Source organism: Camelus bactrianus, chromosome 18, assembly GCF_048773025.1.
Source record: "Camelus bactrianus isolate YW-2024 breed Bactrian camel chromosome 18, ASM4877302v1, whole genome shotgun sequence".
Lineage (NCBI taxonomy): Eukaryota > Metazoa > Chordata > Mammalia > Artiodactyla > Camelidae > Camelus > Camelus bactrianus.
In genome coordinates this window covers 479,204-497,284 of record NC_133556.1, presented here as the reverse complement: position 1 = coordinate 497,284, position 18,081 = coordinate 479,204, and the positions used below count along the sequence as shown (strand labels likewise).

The following is an 18,081-nucleotide window of genomic DNA, read 5'->3' as shown; positions in this document are numbered from 1 at the left end:
GCGAAGTGGGCCTGTAGCAGAATTACACCTGACTACTATCCTTGTGTTAAAAAGCTCAAATACTCATAAGGAAACTAAGATCCCAAAAGATAAAAGAATAGAAACAAAACTAGAACATACAAAAAAAGGAAACACGCATTTAGACACAAAGAAATGTGGAGTAAGATGAGATTTTTCATCCGTCCGTCAGCAGAGGTGTTAGAGAGGACGCAAAGGAACTACAAGAAGCTGCAGGTAGGGGTGCCAGTGGCACAGGGGTCAGTGGCCCTAAAAGTGCTCAGCCCTCTTGCTACCCTGGGGACAGCGACAGCACCTCAGCGCCGAGCCTCAGGACGGAGCTGAAGGTGTGAAGGCGCTGCACTTGTCCTGCAGAGTGGGGCCGAGGCGTCAGCAGCAGCAGGACCGGCCAAGTGCACAAGGGTCAGTGACACAGCAGTCCCTTCCGCTGCCGTGTGGGAGGAACGGGTGAAGGGGCCAAGTGTCCGGTGATGGACGGTGACCCCTCTACTGGACAGATGTCAGGACGACCTGTCTGCACACCTGATGTTGGTGAAGTTCATTACCAGGGAGAAATGTGCACGGCAAGCTCATTTTTTTAAGGCAGGAAATGAAGTTTTACGGACAGTGTTGGCCAAGTGCACTCCTCAGGGGAAATGCCACAGCATCAACGTGGCGTCCACGGGGCCGGGGTCCCGGTGTGCTCCCCTCCCTCACTTTCCGGTCCACTCGGCCTCACGCTGCATCAGAACTGCCCTCACAGCGATCAGACGCAAGAGGTGAGGCCGAGCCCTCCAGGCTGTCGGGCTGTGCTCGAAACCACACAGGTTTGTAAGTCACCTCCTGGGAAAGTCTCCACGGTCACCTGCTCCTCAGAGCGTTAAGGGCAGGGAGGCTGGGAGACGGCACAGGCCACACACGCACGTCACGGGCCCTCACGGGGTGCGTCTCGGGGAGCCTCCCAGAGCGGGCAGGGCTCCCCGCGGGCCGGGGACGAGGCACTCACGTAGACCGCAAAGTCCTTGGGGGCGCTGGTGATGTTGCCCGTGGGCGACAGGGTCTTCGGGATGTGCTCCAGGGTGAAGGCGGTCGGGCGGACCCGCATGGACAGCCTCACCACAAGGTACCCCTGGGAGCCTCGGAACGCCCAGCAGTTCCCTGGGTAGATGTCAGGCTGGGGGAAAGCAGACACGCACACTTAGCTGAACTCTTCACCACTCAAAACGCAGCAGTGATAGGAAAATTGGTTAATATTGAGAGAAAGACAGAAGAAATTCTGCTAGCAAGAAACCATCATAAGCAAACCAGAAGACAAAGTTGGGAAAGGCACCTGTGACTTAATCCCAAAGGGTACCCACTGTCCACAGGGCCAGGCGAACTGTCTGAGCATTGGCCAGGACCTTACAGAACAAGGTGCCACACACACCCCTCAAAGAAAAACAGCTCTGAGCGGTCCTCGGACACAGGGAAGATGCTCCACCTCGTGAAGCAACAAGGAAAACACAACTGGCAGAGACCCACCTGACTGACGGGAGCCCCGAACCTGGCGACACCTGCGGGCGCAGCCGTGGACACTCCCACACTCAACCCCCACCTTGGAGCCAGAGCCAGCAACACCCGGGAGAATGGCCTGTGCCCCTGCCCGGGACCCCGGCCCCCACCATGCTGGCAGAGCACACGGCACAGCAGGAGCTCCCCACCCCACCAGAATGTCCACCCGCAACAGAGGTACCATGATCCTGTGCCAGGGCCTGGTCAGATGGGCCGTGGGGCCGCTGTGAGGGACCGTAGCGTGACCCCAGTGCCAGCGGTGGGCGGGCAGGGATGTGCACAGAGCTGGGGGGCGCCCGGGCTCAGTCCTGGTGGTCCCCGCCCAGGAACCCACCTGCGGCCTCTGTGCAAAGGGCTCTGGCCCTATGGCCAAGCTCCCTCTGCCCGCAGAGCTTGCACGTGAGCCTCCCTTGTAGGGGGCCGGTCCTCCATCTGCCGCTCCTAGATTTTTCACAGACTCTGCTAGGAGCCCGTCTGTCACTCAGCCTATGATGGTTGGGGTCCTCGTTCCCAGCATCCCCCCCGTCAGGTGTCTGCGTGGCCCTGAGCAGGCCTGCCTCCCACGCTCCCACCCACACCCGCCCCACACCTAGAGTGCGGCCAACTCCTTCCTCATCTCCAGACCCAGTCTGCACAGCAGGGACATCCTGGGACGTGGGGACTCTCGGGATGTCTGACCTAGGTCACGGCGAGGGGCGCAACTGGCATAGCTGAGGCCACAGTGTGAAGGTGTTCCAGCAGCCGTGCTGACCCACCTGTGCTTCCAGACGCCAGGCCACGCAGTCTGCCCAGCGCTGACCATGGAGGGAGAGCCACGCAGTGCCCCCTGCGGACGCCTGCCTGGGCCGCCAAGGACAAGACAGGTACTGGGGCAGGGGCCGGACCAGAGGCCCTGGAGCGCCAGGCGCACCGACACTGACTGAAAGCTGCACCTAGTCACAGATCCTCTCGCCTGGGCTGGCGCTCGCCATGTGAGAGGCAGCGACCACGTGGACCTTCCACGTAAAAAGAGTGACCGCAATTTCTTCAAAACACGTCATTAGGAGAAGGCCGCGTTTTAGCACTGGGGTAAAATGAATGGATCTGAGCCCTGAAGTCCCCGTGCTCCTGCCCTCTGCGGTGGCCAGAGCAGCAGGGCCCGCTGGAGACACAGGGGCTCAGGCCCCGTCAACCCGGCGGGTAGGAGCTCGGCAAACACAGGTCACAAAGGGAGGGGTCTTCTTGCGACGCCACCCGTGCCCCTACCCTATTCTACTTCCTTAAAACCACAGCACACAACCAGGTCTCGAAGCCATGGCACGCCCTGCAGCCGACAGGGAGCACCCGCAGACAAGGCAGGGGAGGCCCCACACCAGACAGGACGCGTGGTCTCACTGGCGCTAAGCTCCAACACGAGGACTACCTGGCGGCGTCGAGCGGGTGCGGGCTGCTTCCCAGGCTGTCGAGCCCACACCTGGGAGGTGCGCCCTGGGTGTGTCTTGCTCCCCAGCTGGCTGAGGACACACGCCACCCGGCCGCTCACCTGGATCACGACGCGGGGGGACTGGGACAGGTACCAGAGCGGGATGCCGAACAGGCTGATGAGCGCCGTCCTGGTCTCGTACGTCTCCGAACAGCGAGTACTCAAGATGCTGCCGCCTGCAAGAGGCGGCGAGATCCGTTTCAGCACGGACGCCACCACAGCGGAAGCAGCGCCACTGCCCACCCCAGGGGTTCATCGGAAACGCTCTGAAGGGTCTCAAGTTTCTAACCTGCCCAAAGGCCCTCCTACCCTAAGACCAACTCCATTCCTGGCTTCACCTTCCCCACGTTCCGCGTTACAGTCTGCAGCCGCCACCGCAGGACACGCTTTGCACTGACTGCAAACCGGAAACTCCGCCACGGGTTCCCCACCTGCTACTACACAGCAGTGACTCTGAACGAGCGTGGGTCACATCTTCAGCTAAGAACAAGGCACCCGCCAGGCACCAGCCACCAGCAGGTGGGCTTTCAGAGGCCGGCCCAACTGTCAGGGCAGCTCCCAGCTGCCGGGCGGGTGCAAGTGTCTGCTCACTGCCAGGCTCGGGGCTGCCGCTTCCAGTGACAGAAATGTCCAGAGTTGGACGGCAGGGACTGCTGTCCCGCGTGATGCACCGAAGCCCGCTGAGCTGTGCACTTTAAAGTGGTGACGTTTACGCCATGAGAACTATTAGGAAGTCCAGTTTGCCCTGCAACAGGGAGCAGGCGGACGGGACACTGGTGCCAAAGCAGCCCACAAGCCAGAAAACGGACACGGAAGCGAGTAACTCAGTGGGAACTCCTGAAAGCTCGTCCTAGGACGCGGCGGTCCCTCACTCTGGCCGTCCAGCACGGCCCCTGAGAACACCTACAAGACCCAGTCCCAGGCCCCAGGACGCTCCTGAGAATGGGGGAGGGGGCTGGCCAGGTGGGAACTTACAAAAAAGCAGCATGACTTTGGTCCAACTCATCAACAGGCCAGAACTTCTGAACCACTGAACTATCTTTAAAATAGTCTATTCTCGTTCTAAAAATGTTTCTCTTTAAATACAGTGACTCACTTTTTTAAACTTACAATGAAACTACAAGAGGCCAGAAAACTCTACTTTTTTGGATACTAAAAACCACAAGGGTATGTGTGACTTCAAGGTCTGACGGCCCCATTTCTGAATGGGAAAGTCAGTAGGTTTCAGTCGCCTGCTGCACCCTGTGTGGAGCAGTGGTTTTCAAACAGGTCTCTGGGACACAGGAAGAAAATCCTCAAAGCCGTGTCTACCCTCACTGCGCTCATTCTGCACAGCTGTCTCTCTCGTGCTGTTTTACGGAGCACGGACAGGACATGTCAAGAGAAGAGGAGAAGGCAGGGGTTATACCAGGAGGGCAAGAACTGGAGACGTGGAGAAGGTCAGAACTCAGAAGAACCCAAAAGCTACTGAAATGCCCCTAAATGGGGACTTCACTGACACGCGCCATCAGCCCCCCGGCTGGTGCGCTCAGCTTAGCCACCAGCCCTTTGAAACAGAACACGAGGGACTCACCGAGGAGAAAGCTCTCTCTCAGAAGTTTAGGAGTTCTAACAGGGTGGCTACCGCTGGGCCCCTCAGGTTGACTTCTCGCTGGCAGGGCCCGTACTTACCCCCAGACTCCAGGGCAAAGTCCACCATGCCGGTCTTGTCCTGGGAATACAGCTTCAAGGCGTTGTCCACGATGGCGCGTGCTTGCTGGGTGGAGGGAGTGCCCACGAGGACCGACGCCGCGGCGGCATCAGAAATAAGACTTACGCGTTAATCACAGAAACAGATGCCAGACGCTTCTCCTAAGAACTATGTCCCGCCAACTCGACCTGGGGCCTGATCGGCCAGACTCAGTCCCGCACTAGACTGTGGGTCCATCAGAAGGGGCGGGGACGCCCAGAGCCTTTCCACCCAGGCTCAGAAACAGGCACAGAGCCCTCCAAGCCTGAACTCCGCGAGCCAGAGAAGTGGACACGGCGGGCCGACAGTCAGAGAGTCACTCAGACTGTGTCATGGGGACTCTGTGTAAACTCCAGATGGTACGTGGCCACCCAGGCAGGAAAGATCCTTGGGACAAGAACAGTAGTGAAGCACAGAGTACTCCTGAGACAGACTGATGGCAGCAGCTGGCACGCGCATCCCTTGTGCCGCGCGAGGCGCCGCGCCCTTCCGCAAGGGCCAGCCCCCAGGAGCCCGCCCTCAGACCAGAACGCCACGGCCTCTCTTGTGACCCACTCACCGCTTCTGTTATTCCAGGAATGCCTGCCTCGTTCACAGCAGACACCACCGCCTCAGAAGTGGGCATCTGCTTCATCACGGAGACGTGGTGGGTGATGTTCCTCAGGATCTGCAGCTCTAACTCCCGCAGTAAAACCTGCAGGTCATCCTTGCTTACAAATCGAGAAGAAAACTTCTGGAGCAGCTGTTCAAGAGAGCCATCCTGCTGGTCACCCGAAAACAGGAGCCTGACCGTTTCTCGGACTTGGGCGTCCACCTAGGAAATCACGAGTGAGTGTGGCATGAATCTGCCGTCGAAGCAAAATCATCGTGACTCTTCACCCTGTCACCCTAGGTCCGCCGGGAGACTCAGCCCCTCAAAACCATGGCATAAATGGGACACAACTCCCTCCTCCGCGCAGACCTTGAGAGCCCTCACAGAAGCCGGAGCAGGTTCCCGAGGATGGGCAGAGAAGCCAGCGCCCTGTGTGCCCACAGGGCTGCAGGAAGAAGGGCCCTGGCCGCCAACACCCGAAAGGAGACGTTCCGCAGGCGGCATCATTACACACGATGACGTGTGTGACCACCACTCTGCCTCAGAGACCAGGATGGGGAGGAAAGGCCCTGGGTGTCCCATGGTGCCACTCCCGGGACCCCCGCGCCCACCTGCACTGGGGCTGCCGCCCCTGCATCAGCAGTCCCGAGTGTGGCTGCTCATTTTACAGACTGTGTATCTCTGTGACTCGTGACTATTCTGAGGTCTTCCCCCAAAGACTGCAGGCACCCCACTCCCCCACCGGCACTGGTGCAACTGTCATCACTTGAGGACCGAGGAACCGTCATTCATCTAACCTCAAACCTGACTGGGGAGATGTCCCCGCCCGCTCCACCCCGACAGCGCTGCCTCCTGGGAGCCCAGACCCCAAGGCGGGGCCACGTGCACCTTGCCACCTGCCTCTGACTTAGCACGTTTGCCATTCAAACACTGGCTTTTTCATTTCCATGCAGCTCTAACTGTCCAGGTCTCCTAGTCTGCATGAGGACACATGGGCTGGAAGCAGTGTCTGTGAGCTGGGTGTGAGACACAGCTGCAGCCAAGTCTGGTGGTGAGAAGGCACAGCTGCCCAGGGAGAGGCTCGCCTTGGCCGCTGGAGCGCGAAGGACCGACGCGCACTCGTGTCCACGTCCCACGTCACTGGAATGGGGGATGTTGAGGAGCTGGATTTTTAATTATTTTCTCTTAAGTGTTAAAAGACTTCAAACACAGTAAACTACAGCTTTTAAAGAAAGTTGAAGTTAACGTAAACGTAGGCCGTCAACCCGAGTGTTCTTCTATTTTCTGTGATAAAACAAAATGTGAAACCTGAGGAAACATACGTTCCACATACGGCGCCCACCTTCTCACAGCTGTTGCCTGTGCACTGCAGCCCGGCAGTCAGGTCTGACTTCAGACGGCCCAGCTCCTGCTCCAGGTGCCGGACCAGGGCAAGGAGGCGCTGGGCCTCGTCCATCCCGCTGCGAAGGGGGAGACGGGTCAATTGCCGGCAGCAGCACATGCAGGACAAACCGCCCACGCTCCCAGGCAGGTCAGCTGAAACCCAGCAGCCTGCCCACGGTGGCAGGGAAGCGCCGCCATTTCAGGTCAGAACCTGGAGGTTCTCTCCCCCGTCAGTGTCCGCGTGCACACGCGCACACGCACCCCAGCCCAGGCAGGAGGCCCAGCACGCTCAGCGGTGCTGGGGGGGCACACCAAACTATTTAAGACTTAAAGCTTATGCCTAGCTCCTTAAATTTCTGAAAAAGACTTCAAAAGTGAGACAGTATTTATTGATAATCATTTTAAAGTTAAATATGAACTTTTCACGTTACTGGAAGAGAAAACTAAACTAAAAATGTATGGCTTCAGGGTTTTAATCATTCTATGTTAATGTATGTATGTTATGAACCATCACAACATGTTTGTTTAGACGTAGGTACAGTCATTCAGAGGCCGACAGTCCATGTCTCAGGAGAGCTCACTCCAGGACACACATGGAGGGCCAGCCTCATGGATCAGAACACCTTTCTCCTGCACCGAAGGCTGTGCAGGGAAGTACCGAAGTTATCCCCGTCCTCGCAGAAGGACAGGTGGGGTCTAAGAGCCGCAGAAACACACGGGCCCAGCGACAGGAGGACGCGGCTTAGAGTACAGCCCCATCAATTACGGGAGCAACGGAGGGTGAGGGTGTCCTGTCCTGACGAAGGGGTGCAGAGGGCCCGGATGGTAAAGCCAAGGGCGTGAGAGGGACAGCCGCCCTGTGGCTCTGAAGTAAAGGAGGCTCCAAGCTGCCAGGGCAGTCCGGGGGAGCGGACACATGTGTGGAGGAGAGGGGACCTGGGTGTGAGGACCAAATGCCACCACCCTTAGGCCGCTGAGAGATGGGGCTGCGTCCACTGGAGAGGCTGCTGAGTGGGGCCCGCTCTACGCTGGGACATGAGCTCGTCCGGCCCTTGGACCCCTGTAGACCCGTCCAGGCAGCGAGTCTCTCCAGGCACAGCCAGGGTGACTGCATGGGGTGACGGCAACAAGCCCCCAGGCCCCCTCCACCCTCAGGTGCCCCAGAGAGGGTCTCTGAGAGGTGAGCGTGCCTGCCCGCCACAGCCCGCCAAGCCAGGTGCACACGGCGGCCAAAAGGGGGACACGAATTCATCTGAATTTCCCCTACCTCACTGTCCTCAGAGTGGTCTCTTCTAACTCCTTCTGGATGGCCTAAAGGGTGGCAGAAACGGTCTGTTTAAACACACAAGTTACACACTAATTTTCCATGAAACCATACACTTGACACACAGATACATAAATGAAAACGCACACGCGTATCTGAGATTTTCTTCCCCCTTAACTCAAAGTCCAGACCTGCCTGCTGACTGGCGAGGGATGTCTATTTTTCAAAGCAAACTCTTAAAAGAAGTACACCACGTGCTCAGAGAGGTGCACAAATCACAGCGAGCGGCTTCGTGGGCTTCCGGTTAAGCTGCCCCCGGACCCAGCACGCAGGCTGAGGAGGGCGGCACCGCCACCTCTGGGAGTGTCTTCTAAACGCGGAAGGACGAGGGAAAGAAAAGGGCCCGTTTACGCGAGCAGCAGGACTTTCTAAGACAGCAGCTTGCAGTTGGGGTGGGTTAGCTGGTCCGCTCGTCAGGCTGAGCCTCGACGGCGCCCAGGGCAGCGGGGGCCCCGGGCAGGTCCAGGCAGGACACCTGCTTCCTCCTCGGCCCCCTCCCCTCCACAACCAGGAAACGTCTGGTCAGCAAATGGACTGCACCCGTGGACACCGCCAGCGTCAGCAATGCGGCAGCTGATCCTGAGCCCCCCGAGGGCTGCGTGTCTCCCCTGAGGCCAGCCAGCAGGCACGTCCCCACCGGCCCCGGCCCCGCCGCGACACCCAGAACCCACTCCGGCACCCACGGCCCACACCTGGGTGCCTCCCTCCACTGCCACCAACGCTGGACCTCAACAGCCCCTCCAACCAGAAAACCGGTCTGCCAGAAGGCTCACACCCCTCTGCCGACAAGGTCACAGTGGTGGAGACTGTGAGATATCCAAGAGACTTGGGGACCCCAGAATCTGGAGACCTGGCCTCCTGTTTTCAAAGCCTGGCCCGGCCCCACGCCTGGACTCAGGCCCCTCTTAAAAAGACAACAGAAACCAGTGGGCTGCAGAAACTCTAACGCTAAAGCTCTGGAGCGGGGCTGCCCAGGGAAAGGCCACCGGGGGGGGGGGGTGTTTTCTTCAGCTTTACGAAGGACGGCGGCAAATACCTACAGAAGCACCCGAAGGCGAGTGGGGCCACGAAGACAGTGACTGGGCGACGACGACGGAGGAAACCACGTTGCTGGGGTTACAACTAAAAGGTGGAGAGTGGGTACCTCAGAGTTTTCTGTCAGTTCCCCGAGAACATCTTCCAAGCGGGAGATGCGCGATCCATGTTCTTGGTGAGCAGCCACGCATTCCATCTTGAAGAGGAAAACGAACGAATGGAAAAGAAAGTTAAGCAACACATCAAACCCAAACCCGGCCAATCAGGCAAGTCAGTTCCACACGGAGTGCCCAAAAGTGAGGGGCTGTCTGCTCACAAGTGGGCACAGCGTCCTGGAGGTGACGTCCGTGTCTTCACCTGAGAGCCCAAAGGCTGCGCTAAAACAAAACGCCCCAACAGCGCTCGTTACACGAGAGCGCAGACTCGGAAGCAGTGACGACGGGGGAGGCGCTGGCAGGAGAGGAGCCATCACCACCTGCTCGGCAAACACCCACCGGGCACCCCTGAAGCCGGGACCTGAAGGGCAGCGCGCTGACTCCGCCCCAGCACGCGCATCCAGAGGGGACTGCGTTTCCTCAACACAAGAGACTCTGAAAACTGTCCTCTGTCCAACAGTCCCACCCACTTCTTCAGCTGTCAGGGTGGGAGGGCGGCCCCTGGGCTGCGCCATGTCAGGACAAACTGGCCCACATGAAGGCCACATGTGCCACTGAGCACGGGAGACATGGCTGGGGCAACAGAGAAACTAAATTTTATTTTGTTTTAATTAATTTAAATGTACACAGCCACATGCAGCTGGTGGCAAGTCCCTGAGACAAGGCAAATACGTGAGGCAGACACATGCCAGGATCCCGGGGGCGGCCAGCAGACGGCCAGTAACCAGGTGGTCAGGCTTCTTAATAAGAAGACCTGGGCTCCGCCCGGTGGGACAGACCACCGCCACTACCATGCCGCTCTCGGGGGCGCCGGGGACAGCGCGGGAAGAATGGGCGAGTCTGCACTAAGCAGATCCAACTAAGAACCTGACTTTAAAACGAGCCCGCGCTGCACGAAGTCTGGCTTGTAAACCGCTAGACAACTGACCCTCGTTTCCTCTGAACCAGAGTCTGGCTTCCTTCGTGAGGGCGGGCAGCTCAGCCATCACTGAAGGCGGCAGCTGTGCCGCGGTCACATCTACGAGGCTTTCCTTGTCCGTGGCAGCCCGGGCGGTGAGACGCGGACCGCTGCCCCGGCGGCGCTCACCCAGGCGCGGCATCCTGCCTACAGGGACACGCAGCCAGCGACCTGCCACCTGGAGGTTCCGGCTGTTCCGCCCTGACCTGGCATCTGTGGAGAGCACTGGCTTCAGCCCCTCTGCTGCCCTGCCTCACCTGCCAGCCACCCGCAGGGGCGGCCGGTCTTGCTCCGCCCCCGACCGCACAGCTGCCCACGGCCGCCAGGAACGTGCAGGCACCACCGCATGAACGCTCTACCTGAAATCACCTCAGTCTGACAACTAAGAAACTGAGAACAAGCAGCTGTGCAGGACTCGGTGCCAGAGGCCTGGGGTCCTGAGCGAGTGCTGCAGGGCGACCCGGGGTGCACGAAGCAGGCAGGGCCCACCCTGGGACCCTGGGTCCGGTCAGCATGTCGCAGGGGCCAAACCACGATCAACAGAACAGTCAATCAGCACACACTCATTTTTGCCCCTAACAGGTGAGAGAACACAGCAAATTAAATAAGCAGCAAGCAGCTCATCGGTGGCAAATGCTGGTACTGCCACAGGCAAATCAGGGGCGGGGGCCACACTGGGCCAGGGCAGGAACCTGGGCAGGGAGCAGCCCCATGAGGGACATGCGCCCCAAGACCAGCTGGGGGGTCACCAGAGAAGCCTGGCTGTGGGGGGCCGCTGACAGAGCAGAGTCAGGCCCGCTCAGGAGCACAGCGGGGCCATGGCCGGCTGGAGGCTGACCGCGCAGCAGACGGATGCATCACCAGTGACCAGGGACCGAGGGTCACGCTGGGACTGAGGTGGGGACAGCTGGGTGGGCAGTAGGCTCTTTGCTGAGGTAAGAGACACCAGGGACAAGCCTCTGCTGAGACAAGGGACGAGACCCACTTTGAAGACTTCAGTCTGAAGTATCCACATTAAGTGACTTTGGAACGCAAGAAAACAGACATCAGTTTTGAGGAAAACAGGCTGACAACCCTTTCCTCGACAAACCAGGCCAACAGGACAGCCACACATAGGCTTGCAGTTCCGTAAGAGTGGCAGCTGCTCTTTAACTATTTCACACTCTCAAGATACTTTACATCACAGATCCGAACCTTTCAAATGAACGTTGGTAGGAAATCTAATCACTCCTGACACCCTTGGTAAAACTTCACCGCATTACGTATAATCCATTCACCAGTTAGAGTGCAGGCTAGAGACACTTCGTCTGTCTGGCTACAGCCGACCTCACTCCTGGCCGTCACCCTCCGTGCCTCTACCCGCCCCAGTCCTCCCGCCCTCCCGGCCCCTCGGTGCCCCCTCCACTGCCGGCGTCAGACGTGGCACCTCCTCTGGGGGCGTCCACAGCCCCACGGCTTCTGGCACTGCCTCCATGCACCACACCACTTCTCACCGCAGTGTCCTCCCGTCCCTCGTGCCCCAAAGGAAAACAAAGCGCCTGAAAGCTGCCTGGCATTACCTTGGAGCCCGACAGTCCAGCCTCCTCTAAACGCCGCCCCACCACACTCTGAACCAGGGACAGGAGCCCTTCAGCACTGACGTCCATCTGGTCTACCCGCGCCTGCAGCTTCTGAAGCGAAGCTGTCAGTTCTCGAAGCTTCTGGTCATGGCTGTGACATTGTCCAGACACAGAGGCCGTCTGCCTTTCTGCTTCATTCACCCGATGCCAGTGGAAAGCCTCGTCACCAACCTGAACAGCAAGGAATTCCAAAGGCAATGCAAATGAGAAGTTAAATCTGGCTTCAAGTAACCGTAAGTACAGGGTTGGTCAAAACTACAAAACAGAGCATCACAGAAAAACGTCCACCACGACACACACACGCGCGAAGGGCAAGTACGTGAAAATGTTCATCAGCGGTCTTCCTTCTGTGGCAGACTAGGGGCATTTTTATTTTCTTCTTTGCACTTCCTATATTTTCCAAAGTAATGAAAACTATTACTTTTCAATTAAAACTAACTGGATAATGAGGTTGCTTAAAACACAAGCAGATTCGTTTCGCTGGGCTTTGCAGACGCGCGTCTGTCACAAACGGAAGGTCTCCGGCCGCCCCGCGCCGAGCAGGGCCGTTGGGGCCATTTTTCCAGCAGCGTCTGCTCGCTCCGTGCCCCTGGGTCACTTTCTGGTAACACTTGCAGGATCTCAAACCCTCCATCACCAGAAAGACTACGACTCGCTAAAGGCTCAGATGACGGTTAGCGCTTTTAAGCAGTAGGTATTTTTAATTAAGGTCTGTCCATTGTTTCTTAGACACAAAGCTATCGCCCCCTTGGCAGTGGAAGCCTACATGCTCTGCCCCAGGAAAACAGAGTCTGTGGGGCTCACTTTACTGGGGTGCTCTGAAGCTGGACCCACGACGCTGCTGTGCCTCTAGGCATTACCTGAACTATTTCAGAACATTTAAGGAGCTATTACACATGCTTATTCGACATTTTAAAATATTTTCTGAAACAAGGTGCCCGACTGAACTACCCTGTCCACAAGCAGCAGCAACTCACGCTGAAGAATTCAGGTTTGCAAAGCCAGGCCGAGAGCTCCCTAACTGATTACCTCCAGGGGCTGCTGCAGATGAGCAGTATCGGGTGTGAGCACGTGGCTGGGGCCGTCCACCCTCTGCGTCCGGTACACGTGTGTCCAGTTTAGCACAGGCAGGAGAGAAAGGAGGTCACCACGGCCCCGCAAGGAAATTCCTGCACCTTGAAAGAGAGGGGCGATAATGCGAGCACGCACGCACTGCTGTTCAAAAAACGTACATAAGTGCTCAGTTCTCTCGCTGGTTTACTAACATCTGTTTTACTAATATACGTGTGTGTGTACACAGCAACCATCTAAAGTAGCAAAGCCAAATTTTACCTACCTAGTAAGAGCAGCAGAGGAATGAGCAAGATTAAAAACTTGCAAATATTTCGAAGGCACCTAAGAAGAAAAAGAAAAATATTTAGCTGGGAAAAAGTAAACGGCAGGCTTCACCATCCTATCTCCAAATAATTTTATACCAAATGCCCCCTTCTCCATCCTAAATGGAATCCAGTCCGAGCAACACAGGCAGCGGCTCCTACGAGGTGTGTGCCTATCGGGGAACCTGCCCACAATGCGGTGACCCGGGCCCATGAGGCCCCTGCTGGTGGGAAGCACCTGGAGCGAGCAGGAGCCGAAGGTCAGGTAAAGTGCTGACCACACCCTCCCAGCTGGGTGATCCCGGACAAGTCACTTAACCTCTGCACACTTCTGTTTCCTTCAAGGATGACACCTGCCTCTCCTTTCTCACAGGAGGGGTTTGGAAAAGTAAGCAAGATGAAAGCACCTTGCAAAATGTAAAATGGTTAAATCAAACGATCCCTGCAGCTAGCACAAAACCAGCTCTGTAAGGCAGCAAGCTGACCCCGTGTCAGTCTCCTCACCTTGTAAGAAGAAACACATTCAGCCAAGAAACCAAAGTAACAAGCTGGTACCATCCGATCCCAAGCCACCAGAGTGCTTCCGAGGCCGCCTTCCCTGAAAGAGAAGACAGCGCGCAGTCTAAGGCAGTGTTCGTAGGACAACCAAGCTCCTGACGGGCTTTTCTGTGGAGGCTGAGCTACAGGCACAAGGAAACGGCTGAAAGATACTCTGAAAGTATACTAAGATGAAATCAGGGACGAGGAGTGTTAAGATGACGCTCAGCTGTCCCAGCAGGAATAGCTACACACGCACGCAAGGGACATACACGAGGCACCAAGCAGGATGCACGCCGATCAGGGCACAAGACGAGACAAAGGAGGAAGCACAGCCCGTGTGATCTCGAGCACGGTGCAGTCCAGCGTTAGCACATCGAAGTGATGAAGACTGAAACGCATTACAGCAAGGATCAAAGCACACAAACCAAAAATGAGAGTTTCACCTGGTGAGGTAAACGATACATTGCAAGTGCTTAACTGCCAAGACCTGCAGAGCGAGCGCTAACATGGAAAGCCCAAATAACCACCTGGAGCAACCACCGCCAACCAGAGCGCCGACAACACCGTCCTCGACACACACAAGCCCACAGCTTCAACCCCTTGCAGCGTCCGCACCAAGAAGTGGCCTGTGACAGAGAAGATGGGGGGGAACACGTTCACATGCCAGCCCCATGGCTACAACACGGGGCCCACCGCCTGCATTTGTTTCACCAAAATTCCCTCGTGTTGTAGTTGAGAGTCTCTTCTCGAGAAAAACAACAATAAACCATCTTAAGCCCAAGCACGAAGCTGAAACTAACTTACAAAAGCCCTGTCCTGGGTTTGAGTGGTTTTCACTCACTTCTGCCTGCATGTGCGTAAACGAAACACAGGCGTTTCTGACAGACCCACAGGGGTGGTGGCTGCAGGTTGTGTGGGGAAACGAGGCAGGAGTTTAGAGCAAATGGAATGTGGGGGGAGGGTGCTGCTCGGCCTAGACACAGGCTCAACACGCACGAGGTCCTGGGCTCAATCCCCAGTATCTCCTCTAAAAATAAATAAACCTGACTACCTCCCTCAACCCCCACCCACCAAAACAATCAGGCAAGTGGAATCCCACAGACATCAGCAACGAGCATGCCCCGGGCGAGACAACGATTACTCCAACACCAACACGGAAATCGTGCTGAAGGCTAAAACTCCCCATGAGAGAGCATTCTGGAGCCATACCCGCAGCAGCACTGGCTGACAGAATAAAATACGACAAACTTTAGACCCCAAGTCACACAGATGGTAAAGCAGAAACCTGCTCATGAAATCAATGTTTCACTTTTTCAAGAGTAACAGCTGAAACTTACACATGTATGTGAGCATTTGTGTATAATGAACTATAAACTAATTCCAACATGACTGATGTGCAAAGAAATTCGGTTTAAGGGCATGTTTTAAAAAAATCTGTTGTTTTGTGTTTGTTCATTAACAGTTAAGCAATTAATTTTGAAGTTCAGCTTAGGGGGAAAAATGCGTAAAAAGGCACCCCTTTCCCAAGAAGCTCACAGAAACAACTGGAAAACATCTCAGTTGGGGTGCGGCCCCTGCCGCAGGGCTCGGGGCAGGGGTCCCAGCCTCTCCTCAACCTTTCAGTTCACCTCACAGAAGTCACTCTCCCTACGTTTAATTTATAGTCAGTTCATTTATAGAGAAGCTTTTCAAAAGAGAGATTCTCCATGGTTTAAACCCAGGTTATTGTTTTCCTGTTTGCTTTTAATGGGCACTTGAGTTCCAAACACAAACAAGGAACAGGCGCGCTGGTGAGAACAGGCCGGACACAGAGCGGAGAAGCAGCGAGAACCCGCGCGGCCTTGGGGGGACAGGGCCCTGCAGCCACAGGAGCGACCTCTGCTCCATCACCGCCCGCTGGGCAGATGTGTGCCCACCCGTTCATCTGAACCGGGCAAAGCAGCGGCGGTCTGAAAGGACAAGGAAACTCAACCACAAAACCCCGGCCCAGACCCCGGCGGCAGCCATACTCACACAGCGACGCCCCGGGCACCCGCAGGCGGCCGTCCTCGCTGCGGCGCAGGCTCCCATGGGCTCTCCCGCCAGACCTGGAACGACCTGCGACAGCGAGGAGGCATGAGGGCCATGGCGCGGGCGGTGGGCGGCGGCTCCAGGCCGGCCACGCGCTACCAGAGCACCTGCTCTGAACCATCACTGTTCTACATACCATTCAAACACATTTTTTGCTTTTAAAAGGTAGTAAGAATAAAAAAAGATGAGTGCATTAACTTTTTACTTAAAAAGCAACTTTAAAAATGTTTACACACTGACAGACTTTAGAAAACTCCAGAATTACACCCGGACAGAGACCCACAGAAAGCAGCAGAGAAAGGCCGTGAAGACGGAGCAGGGAGGTGGGCGCAGCGCCAAGCTGGGGAAAGAGTGTCTTCTCCACCCTGAGAGTGCTGTTTGGTGGAAAAAGAGGAAAAAAGTATTTAATACCTTTTGATTCATGGCTTTCTGACTCAGGATCTTTTGATTCATAACTTTTCAATTTGTAATTTTCTGATTCATAATTGAGCTTCATTAAAACCACTTGGAAAAGTTGAACTAAGAATGAAGAAAAAGATGACGAGGAGGACTTGGCCAGCCACAAAATCCTGTCCACGCAGAGAGAGGCACCGCCTAGCAAGAAACCGTGGACACAGTTATTTCTCCCCCAAAGCCCATACCTCCTCCCTGACAGGTCAGGCAGACAAATCACCCATTTCGGGCACCAACTTGCTGAGTGGTTCACACCACACCAGAGACACCAACTTGGGAAGAGCCGCGGTGACCAGCGGCAGCACGGCCTGAGGGGCAGAGCCGTCAACATTCTCTCTCGTGGGATTGTTCCAGAAAATACCCCATTTGCGATCACTTCACCCGACGCTATTTACACATACACAACATTCCGAGGCTGTCCAGCAGCCTCCCTCACCCAACCTGCGGCCCAGCAGTTCCGCCCCCTCCCCACCTTGGGGAAGGGCTATTGGCTGAGAGCCTTCATGAGGGCGTCGGCTCCCGCGTTTGCCCAGGGGACCAGGGACACAGAAACAGGAACAAGACCGCTGAGGGGGCAGCTAAACCACAGAGCACTTGTACCAGGAACACCTGGCAGCCCTCTGCCCTGACTCATCAGGGCCCGGGCTTTGGGGGAGACAGAGTGACCCCCGCACTTCCCCCTGTGACCCCGAAGTGCATATGCTGAGTCTACAAGCCACGGTTGCTAGAAGCTTTTGTTCTTCAACAAAAGTTCCTTTAAATGGCAGACAAAGAATCAGGCTTGTTTCTACAGCTGATTCCAGCAGGCGGGCTGGGGGGCTGTCTGCCTTCTCAGACGCAGCCCGGCCCGGCAAGCCTGGTCAGCCCGGTGAGGCAGAACAGGGCTCGAGGCTGGCGGGGACGGGAGGCGTCTCAGGCAGAACGGCTGGAAACACATCAATTAGAGCTTTTCTTACTCCAAATAGCCTGAGGAAAGAGCAGGTGTTCAGTGAAGGGGAGCTCTGCCCTGGGCAGCAGCCCCCGGGGTCAGGGCCGACCCTGTGCTCCCGCCCTCGCACCCCCGTGTCCTCCTCGGGGGTGTGAACCGTGCACAGAGGTTGGTAAAAGTAGAAAAAATTTAAGAAGAGGTAACACATGGTCTGTCCCACCGACAATCAAGACACCAAAACCCCATTTTTCACTCGTTATATCGGCAACACCTTAAAAAAGGAGAAACAGAAAGGGTTAGTGGGAGCACACAGAGCAGAGGAGGACAGCCCCGGGCGGTCTGGGGAAGCCGAATGAAGAATCTCTTTCAACTGAAACTGTACATAATCTCTCGTTTCAGCAGTGGTAACTATTTATTTAGAAGCTGCTGGGTGGAAAGTTTATACACACATTTAACCGCTGACCGTGGCTTCCCCAGGAGAGCGTGCTCACAAGGCGCTCCTCCCTCAGGCGCCGCTGCCTCGGTCTCACAGCCGCCCCCCATCCGCCTCGGCGGCTCCCCGCGCCTGCCCATCCACACCTGCCCCACCAGGCAGCAGGCACGTAGTCCTTACTTCTCTGAAGACTGGGATCAATAAGCTAAACCCTGCTCTGTGCCCCCAAGACCACTGACAACTTTTCAAAGGAACGACCTATCTTTCCTGAGTCAGCTGACACCGTCTGGATCGGAAGCCTGGGTCCTCCTGCGCCATCAGCCTGGAGGCTGGGGGCAGTGAGGCACTGTCGTACGGGGGAGGGGTCCCCAACCTCACCGCTTCTCACCCAGACTCCAGTCCTCCTGGGAGAGCGGGGTCTGCTCTCGGCATCTGCTTTGTTGAGGACTGTTGGATGTCCCAAGGAAAACGCGTGG

The 18,081-nt window shown here is 56.6% G+C and overlaps 1 protein-coding gene across 16 annotated transcripts in view; it reads right to left on the bottom strand.

Moving 5' to 3' along the window:
* Positions 1-18,081, bottom strand: part of SUN1 (Sad1 and UNC84 domain containing 1) — a 42,073-nt gene that overhangs the window by 2,862 nt on the left and 21,130 nt on the right. For 8 of the 16 annotated variants that reach the window (XM_074345461.1, XM_074345462.1, XM_074345465.1 and 5 more), the window contains 15 exons: positions 17,393-17,443; positions 16,203-16,385; positions 15,735-15,818; positions 14,249-14,347; positions 13,686-13,779; positions 13,142-13,200; positions 12,835-12,980; positions 11,746-11,976; positions 9,183-9,269; positions 7,982-8,025; positions 6,674-6,791; positions 5,299-5,553; positions 4,682-4,766; positions 3,071-3,186; positions 1,004-1,171 (listed from right to left, as the gene is read on the bottom strand). In XM_074345461.1, the coding sequence (XP_074201562.1) occupies positions 1,004-1,171; positions 3,071-3,186; positions 4,682-4,766; positions 5,299-5,553; positions 6,674-6,791; positions 7,982-8,025; positions 9,183-9,269; positions 11,746-11,976; positions 12,835-12,980; positions 13,142-13,200; positions 13,686-13,779; positions 14,249-14,347; positions 15,735-15,818; positions 16,203-16,385; positions 17,393-17,443 (1,820 nt within the window). The remainder of the gene's footprint in view (positions 1-1,003; positions 1,172-3,070; positions 3,187-4,681; positions 4,767-5,298; positions 5,554-6,673; positions 6,792-7,981; positions 8,026-9,182; positions 9,270-11,745; positions 11,977-12,834; positions 12,981-13,141; positions 13,201-13,685; positions 13,780-14,248; positions 14,348-15,734; positions 15,819-16,202; positions 16,386-17,392; positions 17,444-18,081) is intronic. The other 8 variants (XM_074345471.1, XM_074345468.1, XM_074345467.1 and 5 more) reach the window with 8 other exon arrangements.